At 37.1% G+C, this 14501-nt stretch overlaps 2 protein-coding genes across 2 annotated transcripts; both read right to left on the reverse strand.

The window, feature by feature from the left end:
- Positions 1-1320: 1320 nt before the first annotated feature.
- On the reverse strand, positions 1321-3636 carry LOC137731823 (Leucine-rich repeat protein kinase family protein). The gene has a single exon (XM_068471056.2). It carries the CDS (start codon positions 3439-3441, stop codon positions 1618-1620), a length of 1824 nt encoding a protein of 607 aa, XP_068327157.2. The 5' UTR covers positions 3442-3636; the 3' UTR covers positions 1321-1617.
- A 6425-nt stretch (positions 3637-10061) lies between these two features.
- On the reverse strand, positions 10062-12460 carry LOC137731854 (myb-like transcription factor family protein). Its single transcript, XM_068471097.2, has 3 exons — positions 12005-12460; positions 11601-11812; positions 10062-10933 (listed from the first exon to the last, which is right to left on the reverse strand). Exons 1-3 carry the CDS (start codon positions 12282-12284, stop codon positions 10433-10435), a joined length of 993 nt encoding a protein of 330 aa, XP_068327198.2. The 5' UTR covers positions 12285-12460; the 3' UTR covers positions 10062-10432.
- Between the last annotated feature and the right edge of the window lie 2041 nt (positions 12461-14501).

Genomic DNA, 14501 nt, shown 5'->3' on the forward strand with positions numbered 1-14501 from the left:
AGTGAGTTGAAGGTTAAATAATGTAAACTTATAAAAACTAATGAGGGTTTTACATTAATTGAATATCTATTAAATATTCAACTCTGCTTTTTTTTTTTGAAGCAGCTTTTAAAAACAACCTACATGTTGCTTTTAAATACTATTTTTAATTGCTTAACTTTAAAATAAAGTTGTTTTCGACAACAAAAATAAAAAAAAATCAATACAAAATGAAGCTTAAATGGTACGAGAAATGATTAGCTGAAATTAAAAATAAGAAGATCCAACATTTATAGAAATGAAATATAATGACTAAAAAACTCATAACATTGAGTACTAGGTAATGTTGAAAGCACACCTCATTGATTGAGTGCAATGACATAGTGGGTGGAATTGACAGATTGGGGTTGGGACCATGACCATGTGGGTCAAAATTTACGAGGTGTACAAAATACAAAGTAGCAAATGAATAAAGGCCCATAATGTCACAACACGGACGTTCAATTTTAATAAAAGCTTTGAAGTATACGGAACCACTAAAAGATAGGTCATAAATAATGGAAAACAATCATCCACGGATCTTTTGTCTATAGATTCTAGGAATCCTGGTTCATCGCATATCGAAAGGTCAGAAATTATTTAAAATTCAAATCTAAATAGTACTTAATGAAAACTAACCGCACAATATACAATGAACAGACACGATTACAGAATCATTAGGATCCTTAGGAAAAATATCCTTTACCATAAATAATCACATTTATATGATTCAGTTGTAGCAGTTGGCGATGATGATGATGAAGAAGTTAGAAGAAGATTCTTATGTCTTTTCAGATTTCAGTACTAAACTTTTAATGCTGTCACGAGAAGACCATGCTTCTGACATGACCTAAACTCCTTTTTGAGTTTTCACTTTCTTCTTTATGGTGTGGACAGAAAAGTCGTTAGTGGTTGGGATTATCAACCGAACTCCAAAATAATCACCATGTAATTTCTCGGAAGATGATTCTTTTGGAGTGTCAGCCTGCAGGTAAGACTTTATACGACATAAGAAGATTGTCACCATCGCATCCCATGTCACTAACATAATGCTACAGGAAGAGAAAGTTACGCATGACATTGTATCTTTGTAAGTGGACATCACGGCGGCAGTGTTCCCGTGCCATGGAGAGAAATTTCTCTCCAAAAGGTGAGTTCTTTGCTGGATTTGAGAACCTACTTAGACAACAAGTTAATGGGAAACCCTAGAGGTACCATAATGGGCAGTATTTTGGTTAACAAGAAGATTCACCGAAAGAAAAGTTGAACATCTGTGAATACAAACACACATGACACACATGGTGAACAATATTAATGGTTAATTTCAAGCATTTTCTGGCAAGGGAAACTTACAACGAAGATTCTGAAGGAGCATTTTCAAGAAACGAAAACAGAGAATTTGTGGATTACATAAACGTTACAATGCATAATGCTTGTTTAAAATACAGAATGATTCAACGAGATGAGCATTACAACAGCGAAATCATGCCCTAGCGGGAACCATACCAATCACAGAACATGCCTTTTGTAAGCATACAATGAAGAATGTTGCATTATCTTGCGCTTTGGAACTCTCCCTGCGCGAGTATTTCTTTGAAATCAGGATTCGGGAACAGGTTTGCCATAGACTAACGGAAATTCATAATACTGTTCGGAGAAACCGTGCTTCTCAGCAAAACTCTTCAGTGACTCGTAAACCTGGTACATGGAAGGCCTATCCTTTGGCCTAGAAACAACACAAGTACAAGCAACCCTCATAAACTGCAAAATTTCATCATCGTGACCTTTCCCAGATAAGACATTGTCAATGGCATCCATGCTTCTACCAGTGTTTGATAAATGATTCACCCAATCCACCAAGTTCCCCTTGAATCCTTCCACTACATTACTGATTTCAAGTGGCTTCTGTCCAGTTACCAATTCCAAAAGAACCACCCCGAAACCATACACATCTCCTTTCAACGATGCCACCATCGTGCTCGAGTACTCAGGAGCCACATAACCAAACTCTCCCAAATCCCCATTTACAAACGAACTGTCATTGGAGTCACGAGAAGCCACCAGCCTTGCCAGCCCAAAATCTGTTATGCGAGCTTCAAAATCATAGTCGAGAAGAATCACATTCGAGCTAATGTTCTGATGCAGATAAGGTGGCTGACACGCATGGTGAAGCCAGGCAAGCCCTCTAGCAGCACCTACACCAATCCTTAGCCGAGTCGGCCAATCCAAAAAACCATACTGGCTATTCACATTACCACTTCCATGTAACTGGGAATGTAATGTGCCATTGTACATGTGCTTATACACCAAAAGCTTCTCTTCCTCCAAACCACAAAACCCCAGCAAAGGCACCAAATTTGGATGCCTAAGCTGGCCCAACCTATTCATCTCCGACCTAAACTGTTTCTCACCAAGCTTACACGCATTGAGCCGCTTAATCGCCATTGCCGACCCATCAGGAAGCACAGCCTTGTACGAAACACCGGTCCTCGTAGAAATGACAATGTTTTGGGGGTCGAAACTGTTGGTGGCGGCCAACAAATCTGCCAACCGGACTTTCACAATGGGTTTTTGAAACAGAGACACCTGAATAGCCTTGTGAGACCTCAATAACCCAACCCAGCCACCCTCACTCTTATCACCACCGCCAACACCGTCCCCAAAGCTTCTCTTTTTCCGACCCCCCCTGACGAAAAACCACCACCAAATGCCCAATCCCAAGATCAGAGACCCGGCAGCACTAATAGCACCGGCGGCGATGATAATGCCGAGGCTTTTGCTGCTCAATCCACCGCATTTCGACCCCAGAGGCTTCCCACAAAGCCCGTCGTTCCCATCAAAATCATTCTTCTCAAAATTCGACAGGTCCAGCGGAATAGTGCCGGTTAAATCGTTATTGGCGACGGACAGTTTCTTCAGCCTATCAAGCCGGCCGAGCTCGTAGGGCAAAGAACCGGAGAGGCGATTGTCGTTCAAAATTAGAGTGTTGAGGAACTTACAGTCGGCGATCTCCGGCGGGATTGAACCGGAAAGAGAGTTGCCGGAAAGATCTAGGGTTACGAGGTAAGGAAGCCAGTTGCAGATTTGGGGAGGAATCGAACCGGAGAGAGCGTTACCGGAGAGATCCAAGCTCTGGAGGCTGTGGCAGAACTTGAGAGACTCCGGGAGCTTGCCGGCGAGCTCCATTGACGAGAGCTGGAGGCTGATGAGGCGATTCTCCTTCTCGTTCCAGCAGGTAACGCCGACCAGCTTGCAGATGGAGGCCACCGACCTGTTGCCGAGGTCCCATTGGCTCAGCCGCCCTTCTGGATCGGTGAGCGAGGACTTGACGCCCTCGAGGCATGCGACGTCGTCTTCTATGGAGTGGCAGGGGAGGAGGGAGTTGAAGAGCAAGAGTGAGACTATGACCAAAATGACCTTCATGGTTGTTGGAAATTGCGATTGGTGTTGGGTATTTTCTGGTGAATTGTGGGAAGTGGAATTTAGGGCTGTGGATGTGGCGGCGGCGGTGATGGCAACGGTGGAGGTTGGGGTAGATGGGAATCCATTTGACTGTGGGCCTTCAGTCTTAACTCTTGAGAAGGACCAGCCTTTTGGACTTTTTGATTGCCACCTGATATCTGGGCATTTTATGGGGTTATGGTGTCGTTTTATAGCACTCTTTGGACATAGACACATCGTAAAGGTGTCGTCTAATATAATAATCTTTGTTCACATAACACTATTTTATTAACATATAATATTACGTAACAATGTAACAGTATCATCTAAATTGTTGTTCTTTTAGTGTAGGTATTTTCGTGCTGTCACGTGTTGTTATTAATGTAACAATGTATTAGTATCATCTAAATTGTTGTTATTTTAGCGTAGGCATTGTCATGCCGTTATGTGTTGTTATTAATGAATCATGTTATTACATATATATCTAATTAATAATGTAATACATAAAATAAACCGTCAAAATGCTAGTGTTCCAAAACTAATAATAAATCGTCATGTATTAATTTCTCATATAACTTACATAACTAGCTTAAGAAATGATAATATAAGGACTACTGTTTCATTTAAATCTTTCTCGTGATATTTCAATTATATAACTAATTTGAAAGTACTTTAAAATGATCGAAAACGCTTTTAGAGAAAATAGTTGGGTTCCAATTTCAGGATTCGCTTGCATTTTACTAAAGATTAGTTAAAAAAACATTAGAAAAAAAGTTGTCAACCATTTTAGAAGTATATTCAAACGAGCTCATATTTATCAATGTTATAAAATCTGATTTGACATGTCTATGATGACCTGCCAACTAATTAGTTTAACATATTAATGAGGTTTAGCTTGGAGTAAAGACATACACAACAAGTCTTGAGAGCTCCACTTAGAGTAGTTTGGATTAGCTCCAACTAACCAATCGATTATCATTTGTTTGGAATCTTTGTCTTACTTTTTTTTTTCTTCTTTTTTTTCATATTTTATTTTTTGGGATTTTAGTTTAGGGTGGGCTTTCAGTGGCCATATGATTACTGTAAGGCCTCCGCATTTGGTGGATCTAGGAGTCTCATATGGTGATTAATTTTGGGTTTTTAGGGCCTTGTTCGAAACGATAGTTTCTTGGGGGTATCAACAACCTAAATTTTCTCTAGTGCACATCTGAGGTGGGCACGGTCCTCGCGGATCCAGGGCCCATTAATTAAACATCTAAACAAGAATTGTTAGATCTTGTTAAGTTAAATGACCTAACGACGCTTCTTTAGATGTGTAACTTGAATGTGCACTGGAAAAAAGCCTCACTCTCTTAGATCCATGCAACAACTTAAAAGATAAGGTTAAGTAAATGTTTTTATAATGCCAAGAGAGACGAACTCTTGATCTAGCCTAAAAATCTTCTTCTTTTTCATTTGTAGCCTAACCTCAATAGTTTAAATATTCGAATTCAATTATTTTCATATGTAATTTGGAATTTTTTTTATGCAAGAAGCGAGAAATTTTGGGTAGCGCTGCTGGTTTAGGGAAACTGCCACACAAGAGTCATGTTATTTACCACATGGTCAGACTACCCTACCCAAATTATTTTCCTACAGAAATAAATGTTTACATTTTGTTAACTGAACATTCATTGAATTAAGATTGGATCGGATTTGAATGAGTCGCCACAAGATTGAGCCCAAATCAACAACTCAAAATTGAAGCCCAATTCAAATAAAAATTACAAAAGGTTACCACAAGGCCCAAGCTCTGCATAACACAAACATAATGGATAGTTAATACCTTAGATCCATCAATAACACGTAAACTAATAGCATATGTGTTAGTGTAAACCGTGACAATAAAAAATCTCTCCATCCAACTTTGAGAATTCTCCAGAAAATTAGGTGGGACACCGACTCTCGGCTTCAGGAGAAAGGAAGAAGGAAAAAGGACGGAGCATAAAAGAAGATCCAAGAAAATGATGCCATAATTGATGACCATGAAAGAGAATGAAGGGCATACGTCAGAGAACTCTGAGATCATCCAATGACGGCATATATATATATATATATATATGTATGTATGTATGTATGTCTGTATAATATATATACATATATATATATATACATACATACATATATGAGGCAGATATGTAACACCACTTTTTTTATACAATTTTTGACACATGTTTTTGTCGGGAGCACTTCGTTATTTATTTTAACTATTTGAATTGTCTTTCTTTTAGAACATCATTCATAGATTATTCTTGCATAAAATTAGATAAATCCAAAACCATTAAAAAATTCATCTGTAGTGAATAAAATAGACAAATAGAGTTCTACTATGAAATCCTAAACCCTTAATCAAGTGGTAATATGGTTTCAGATTTGGATGATTTTTTGTAGACATGATATTTGAAAAGAGACCTAAAAGATAGACGATTTAGATTGTTAAAATACTTATACAGTGGGCCAACAAAAAATAGCGTAAGAAAATAGTGTTATGGATTCGGGAATGGAATGTGCATGATTCTTATGTGAACACACCAAGGAGAGGCTAAAGATTCGAACATTGTGAAATGAATACTAGACGAAGCAGCTGGTTCGTGTGAGAAACTCTCTTTTTCGATGGAACAAAAAGATGTGTGTATTGGTGGTGGTGGCGAGAGGGGAACCAATTTAGGGTAAGCAATTACTTTGAAACGGTGGATAAAATCATTTGGAGACCAATCCTTTTTTTGGGGGAAACTATGGAGACGAATCTTGCCCCTAAAGCTTCTTTATTGGATTACTTGACGTTCATGGCAAGAGCAAAGACCAAACGCATATTAATTCATCTACTCCTAATTATAATTAAACAACTCATTGGCTAGAACACGTTGTATCAGAAACAGTTGAAGTTAACATATGTAAGAGACACATCTTATTCTTAACTAAAGTTTTCTCTGATAACCACGTTCTGTCTTTATATAAAGACAAAACGTGGTTATCAAAGAAAACTTTTATGTTAGAATCAAGACAACTCGAAGAGACTCATTATGTTAGAATCAATTAATAATGAGAAAACTTTTATGTTAGAATCAAGACCATGTTCTGATTTTTGGGGTTCTTGATGAATTTTTATGTTCTCAAAACAAACCAAGACAACTCGAAACCAAGACAACTCGAAGGGACTCATTATGTTATAATCAAGTTCTCTTTGCTATCTTTTGCCTAAGTATATTAAAAGGGAAGTGTTATTGGCACTCTAAAAATCTCATTTTAAACTCCTCACAAATGTATTTTTCTTTCTAAATATAGAAAGTTTAGAATGTAGAATGAGAAATTTGGAGTAACAATAACAATTTCCTATTCAAAATGGAAAATAATGTTGACCATCCACTCGTTCTCATTACACGACGACAATTATACAGAAAATTTAAGGAATAAAGGAATTTTAGATCCTTACAGCACAAAACACGTGAGAATTTCTTTCCAGCCAGAAAATAATAAAATTGAAGTATTTGCACAGTAGTGAAGTCCTTACTAATCTGCTCATCATCCAGTTAGTTTCAGCTGCAGGAACCCCACAGAACAGAATAACTTGACATAATTTCCTTCCTTTTTTGTTTCTTTTATTTTTCCCATCTTTTTCCCGATTTCGTACAGCTTATTATAAATGCAATGAGATATATTCATAAATTGATCACAGCCAATCTAGAAACCCTAAATTCACTGGTTGCTTGTTTGGTCAAATTCGGGAAGCCATGAAACACAAGGGTAGTAGAACCACTAGTCGCAAGAACAAATCTCTGTGTGAAAAGTCAATGATTTTGGTGGCAAACGTCATTAAACTTTCATCTCTTTCTCTTGGCAATATCCATCTTCCAACAACCATGACCAGGCCTCCGCCAAATCCCGCAGGAGCGCCTGCTAAAGTTACCAAAGTAGACGTCCCTGATCCTCAAAATCCAAGAAGCCCGCCGAAAAGGTTGCAGGAATCAGAAAATGAATCAAAGCCGTTCTCCTTCGTGATGCAGTTACCAAGCACAGATCAGAATACTGGTACTACTATTGCTGCTACTACAACTACAAGTACTCAGCCATGGGACGCGAGTAAGAATAGTAAGAGCGAAGCAGGCAGCGATGTTGATCGGAAAGCTGAAGCTTATATTAAAAGGATGCGTGACAAGATTCAGAACCAAAGCGATCAACCAGCAGTGAACCCTACTCCTAGTACTACTACGGCTGGAATAGTATCATCCAAACGTCCTTCACATGCACGGCCTGCCCCAGCTCCTAAAATATCCAAGTAGCACTACTAATCTTAAGCATATGTGTGCTTGTTGGTATAATTCCTGGAATAATTAAATTTGTGAAGTACTTGGAAGAGTAATTAATGTTCTCCTGCATTAATTTGTTATATATTTCCATCTAGCTTGTTCATGTTTATATATAATATATATATATATATGCGTGTGTGTATATATATGTGATTCCAATAAGTTGTTTTAATTTGTGAAATTATTTAAGGGTTTTGATGCATCTCATAAAACTTCAAAGGTGCGTTTCAGAAAAATATGCAACACTGTAAAATCGGTAAAAATTGTAGAGATCCTGCAGGTAGCTAACAAGTAGCATGCAATATTTATAAGGTTTATTTTTAAGGAAAACTAATGAAAATGGCTTGAAAACTTTGAGTTTTAACGATAAGGACAAAATAAAGGGTAAAGTGAATAGTACCAGGTTTGACTTTTTAGTGTAAAAATGTGGTTTTTCGTCAAAGTGAACAGTATCATAGGTTTTCGTTAAAACTCCCTATTAGATTTTAATTTCATTACTCCACGTAACTCAAAAGTCAAAACTTTATTCCCTGAAACTCAAAGTTCGTTTCACTTTGCTCCTGGAACTCGATTTGATCTCATTTTGCCCCCCTGAAACTTGAAAGTTTCTTTGTAAAACTCAAAATTCACTCCACATTGCCTTAGATGTTAATTTCTTATGTGAGTTTGATTTGGGTGCTCCAGATTAATCATTTTTTTTTATTTTTTTATTTTTCATCTCTTCAATTTCTTTTAAACTTAATATTCTCCGATTTTGAATGTTAACGCATAATGAAGATTTATAATCAAATTTATTGCACATCTGGCATGGTCTTATTTGGTATTAGGTCCCACGTATGTTTTAATATGCGACCTATAAGTTTCATTGAGAAGAAAGAGTCCACAAGTCAAAGAAGAACGAATTTTGAGTTTCAGGGAGTAAAGTGGTACTTTTGAGTGACAAGGGGCATAGTGAGATCAAAATAAAGTTCTAAGGGGCATTGATAAAAATAAGCCTATTTATAACAAATATATTTTAAATCACACCAGTAATTTACATATTCAGTTACTTCTTAGAGTGGCAAAATTTCAGGCTTTTATTTCACAAGGTATGTTTTGGGTTCAATTCTTGGCACTGTGTGATCACACGATGTTAGCCATGTGGAGATTGAAATGCCTTTGTGGGTCTTTCCAACCCTCTAAAAGGTGAACTATCATGAGAAAGCTACTTGGTCCCTTTTAAAAAATAAAAAATCAACCCAACGTACATATAAAATATGCACACGATGAAATGCATATTGCATAGCAAAGTGAAGGAATTGTTGACACTTAGCATTACGGTCTAGTGATATTCATTTTTACTTGTAAGTGAGAGGTCTTAGGTTTGATTCTCACCAAAGAGAAATTTAAACCACATTGTTGCTAACCATTGTGAAACTAAACTTATCCCTTCTCCTTAATATAGTATCATTTGCTAAAAAAAAAAAACAGTGAAGGAATTGTTTATTTGGACGAAAAAAAAGATTAATGATTGGTGGAGAACAACTCCTTACTCATTTTGTCTTTTAAAATAGGGTGGCAACCAACTTTCTTTCAATATCATTGGTGTGTGTTTTGCCACATCGATCAGCAATAAGAATCACAATCTTGTGCTAGTGTACACTATATTTACAACACTGCTTTTCTTGAAAAATAATGGTTTTCAGAGAGAAGAATATTTTAGCGATTAGTTGGTTAATTGAAGTTTTAATATGGATTTTAAAGTTTTAATATTTGATGAGTGTCATGCTTGGATTAGACCAGTTCTCATAAATGATGCTTGAGTCTTTTGGACTCGTTTTGTGACCATTGCTGTTTTGTAGTTTGTTTTTTGAGCTGTACTCCCCACTCTATTTTTAATACAATTGATTGATTTGAGAGATTATACTTAATGTACCAATGATCTATGATCACATAAGAAAGTGCAAGGAAATCGTCCATCATTCGAACCCTGATTTTAGTATTCATTATGCGCACTAGTTCATTGATTCAATTCTATACGATTGGATATGAAAAAGATTTCAAGATGTATGTTTTAAATAAAAGAAAGAAGAAAAATAAACCAAACAAATACTATACGATACCATACGTGTACCGTTTACTTTGTTATTTGATAGAGATTAAGATTCGAAAAACACATTTATTTATTTTTGGCTTAAATCAAAATGGTTTCTATATTTTACTCTATCAGTTAATTTGGTGCCATATTTTTAAGTTGCAAAGGGTCCATCCAGAGGATCAAATAACACTGCGCACCTGGTGCTCTCTATTATCATTCCATCCCAATAGGTACCAAACAAAAATCAACCACAAGAATCCCCACCACTGCGAGAAGACTGAAACCGATTTTGTCCTAATTCTATATAAATTAAACCCAACCATCCTGTACAAAATAAGCAAATTAATCGCCTAATCAACTAACTACATAAACGCTAATCACCCTTTTGCCCCTAAGTAATCACACTGGTCGATCTAATCTCGGGCCCACCAAATAATTAATTTCCATTTGCCACCATACTGCTTTAGCTAGCTACGGCTACATTGCCGGCCCTATTATAACACACACGGACGACATACATCGACATCAAATTGTTCAATAATTCATTTAATTAAGCAACGCTAATGACACTGTCAGAGCCACTAGACATGGCCTGAAACGCAGACGAATGCGACGGCGTCGTGGGCGATTGCTCCTCGGACGGAGTCGTGGAGAGCTTCAGAGACAATGGCAGTGGATCCCTGGTGGGTGACGATGAGTACTTCTTGTTCAAGTTAAGACCGGCCATTTTAGAAGAAGGAGGGACGACCGGAGGGTGAAGTGGGATCGGACGGATGAGCTTAGTAGTTGTTTGTGCGACTTTTGTCGGGCTCAGCTGCATGTCATCTAATGACTTCATGTTTAATCCTAGTGATGTCAGCTTACTTTCTGTCGGTGAGCTTTCACCCGGCAGGGCTGCTGGAGAAGGAGCAACCGGATAAGTCGAAGCTGGAAACCCTCCAAGAATATTGCAACCCAAATTAGACTCTGGCTGTGGTGGGATTGGGAATGGCAATACTGGTACAACTGTTGGTGAGGATTCACCTAGATCTTCTTCCATCAATGAATTCAACTGCACATATTTAAAGAACACAATTAATATAATCCATGGCTTTTTCTACAAGACGAAAGTATAGATTATACTAATCTACGAAAAAAGAAAGTAATCGGACTTGGGCGCAAGAAAATGCCGTGCAAAATGGTTTGGTCATAACTCATGATTAACAATGACATATGTAAACGTAGAAAAGTTGCTACAATGTCAAGTTGATTTTAACTATAATGTCAAACAATAAATCTGAACCTTAAATTTAGTGATTTGTGTAATGAACAAATATAAATTTTAAAATTTAAATTCATTCAATAATGATAAGTAGATTGATGAAGATTACCACTGTTTGAGGACGGTGAGTAAAAATGCACCAAAAGACAAATCAAACTCATGGAAATAACAATAGGCATGAACTAAAATTAGGGTCAATTATTATGACAGATTTGCACCGCTGGTGCTTGTGTTTTGTGTTACTTGTGGGGACTATGTAGGGATTTATTATGTTTGTTTGCCGTGCTTTTCTCTCTCCAGATCAAGGATTTGGTCACCAAAAAATGCACCCTGGCACCCTTCCTGTAACTTTATTTAACTTTTAATGAAATATCGTTATCGATTCGGATTAAAGAAAAAAAAATACTAAGGAAATTAATATATAATTAACTATGATTAAAATATTGATAGCACATACAGGGGTATCGGTGGTGATGTCGAAAAGACTAGATCTGCGGCGTCGACGGTTATGGTTGTTGCGCCTGAGAAAGTACTTCTGAGCATGACTCGCCACCTGAGTCGGCGTACGAGTCTTCACGAAGTTCCTAGAAATCCCCCTCCAATCTCCTTTCCCGACCTTCTGTAAGCCCACCAAGAACAGCTTGTGCTCCTCCTCCGTCCACGCAACACCTTCCCATATCAAAAACCAACCAATTCAACAATTAGTCAAGTAAAATTATCCAAATAAATGAACAAATCAAGATAATTAAACTCCAGATTAGATCAGCAAGACGCTTGCACATGAGATTTCTGGTTTGATTTCTCGTTCTAATAAGGAAATTAAAAAAAAAAAAAAAAGGTCCACGAGTACGTACTACATACCTCTCTTGCGCTCGCGGCCGTGTCCAGAGGCGTGGACGACGTCGTCAGAAGCGTAACCGGCGTCGGCATTTGAGTCGGCCTGCAGAGGCTGCTCATACTGGGACAAGTTGTTCATGCTGGCGCTCTTTCTGAACTCGTTTGCCTCCGTGACTCTAACGCCAAAAAGCATGATGCCATTTTCGGCAGAGGCGGTCGCGCCACCACCGACTTCGCCGCTGGCATCCGTGCAAGTGCGGGAGTTGTGGCCGTTGTTCCCACACTGAGAGCACGTGCGAGACATGATCTTCTCCGGCGACTCACACGTTGTTGTTGGTGTAGGTGGTGGTGGTATTTCAACAAGGCATGCAAGGAAAGAAAGGAAGAAAAAGGTAATAGTCTTGGGAAAAGACAGGAATTGGTTTGTCTAATGAAAGAGAAAAATGAGGGCTGCTGTGGTTCATATATAGTTGCAGATCTAATTAATAACCCTGCGTTTTGCGTATTTTTTAGGGTTTCTGTGTACGAACATGGACCGTGGAATTAAAATCGGACGGTTCATGTTTAGGGTTCCACGGACTTGTTAAAATTCTTGAATCAGGGCCGTTCAGTTTGGGGATGCTTGTCGATACAACCAAGCCTGTGTGTCATAGTAACGTCCACGGTAGGATAGTATAACCTGGATGAGATTTATCTTGTTTACCATCCGTTGGATTAAAATTTAAATGTATCTACACCGTTAGTTATGCAGTGGATGTCTTTACTTGTTTGGATGGGTTGGTGGTAGGGTTTTTACCAAATTATTTATTTCGTTTCGTGCATATTGCCTTTTGAGATTGGACACTAATGATTATTAGCTAATTAAATTACTTATGTTAATTCTCCACTTTTTATATTGTTAATTTTTTTAACATGAACAGTGGTTCCAACTTGAAACTTATTTTAATTTTTAAAATTAAATTGAAAAATCACAAAATTAATAATTTTAATTATTAGTATGTTGATATATAGTTTGTTGTCATATAATATGTTGCACCGTATAGGATTTATGTTTCTTTTTTAGAACAGAAATAAATTATATATTTTTATAAGAAAAATTATATCTGTTATATAAATAATTGCATAAGTTGTATCCACTTAAAATATCATCTAAGTGTAAATATGAAATCCTATGTGTTCTTAAATGAAATCCTGTGCGTTCTTAATATATATTTTTTAGTTGACGGGTTAATTAATCTGTGAGCTATAGTTTTTATATATTATCCTAGCTACAACAAGTATTATTGTTAATTAAGACCTCTGTAGACAATATTTGCGTAAAATAATTCAACATTTAAAAATCTCATTTGGCATTCCAAACTTTTTATAATTAGAAAGAAAAATATAATTGTGAGGAATGTATAATAAATTTTTTGAAATGTTAATAACAATTTCCTAAAAAAACATATAATATATGGAAAAAAGCGATGGTGGAGGGCCAAAGTGATTTCTGCACCGTCGACTGGGCATATTCGATGGCTCTTTGAGAAAGACATCGTTGTCTCAATGCCTTCACGTTATTCAGATCGTCCATTAGATATCAACCATGGTGGTGGATATTGGTGGTGGGATGGGATGTGGTTGTGGATGATAAGTAAGGCCTGGACCCCATCCATCACCTTTCACTACAAAACTTCCATCTTTAACCTCAACCTTTGTATGTGGCTCTCCACCACCCCTGGTGGTGGTGGACGGATGCCCTTTTGCTTTTCTTTTTTAATTTTTTTACCATCACTTTCTCCCTCTTTTTATTTTCGTTTTCTCCTGCTTTTCTATTGGTGAGTGAGACCCGTAACGTATACAAAAGATTTGTCCACCGTAAGCTCTCATACCCAACCATGTGAGACCACGTAAGTAATAGCATGCACAACATGGAAACATTTTTCAAGAAAATTGTAGCAGTGTTCCCTCGACTTTAACTCAATGAAATAATAATTCCTCAATTAAAAATTTCTGGCCATTGGTTCCTCAACTAAAAATCCATGATATTTGGTCTCTTAACTCATCAAAACAGGCAGTTATGGTCTTTTTCGTCAACTACGGTAGAATTTTTGGCAAAATAAGTCACATGCTACACATGTGAGGCTAAATTAAGAAGGCAAATATGAAAGACCAAATGAAAAAAATAGTAGCAATAGTCCCTCAACTTCAACTCAATTGGAGAAACGGTCTCTCAACTTTAACTCAATTGAAGTAATAGTTCTTTAACGTTAACCCAATCGTATAAATGATTCTTCCAACATGACTCATTTTGACGGAGTTGACGAAAATGACCATAGCTACACATTTTGATGAGTTAAGTGAGCAATGGTCATGAATTTTTAATTAAGGGACCATTGGTTCAATTGGATTAAAATTGAGAAACCATTTCTTCAAATTTCTCAAGTTTTTCAATATGCTTATATTGTAATACTTTCATGTGACAGTACTAAACTTCCATACATCAATATGTTCATTAATATCATAACTTAACTTAATTACA

This window comes from Pyrus communis, chromosome 16, assembly GCF_041283825.1.
Source record: "Pyrus communis isolate YQ-2024b chromosome 16, ASM4128382v1, whole genome shotgun sequence".
Lineage (NCBI taxonomy): Eukaryota > Viridiplantae > Streptophyta > Magnoliopsida > Rosales > Rosaceae > Pyrus > Pyrus communis.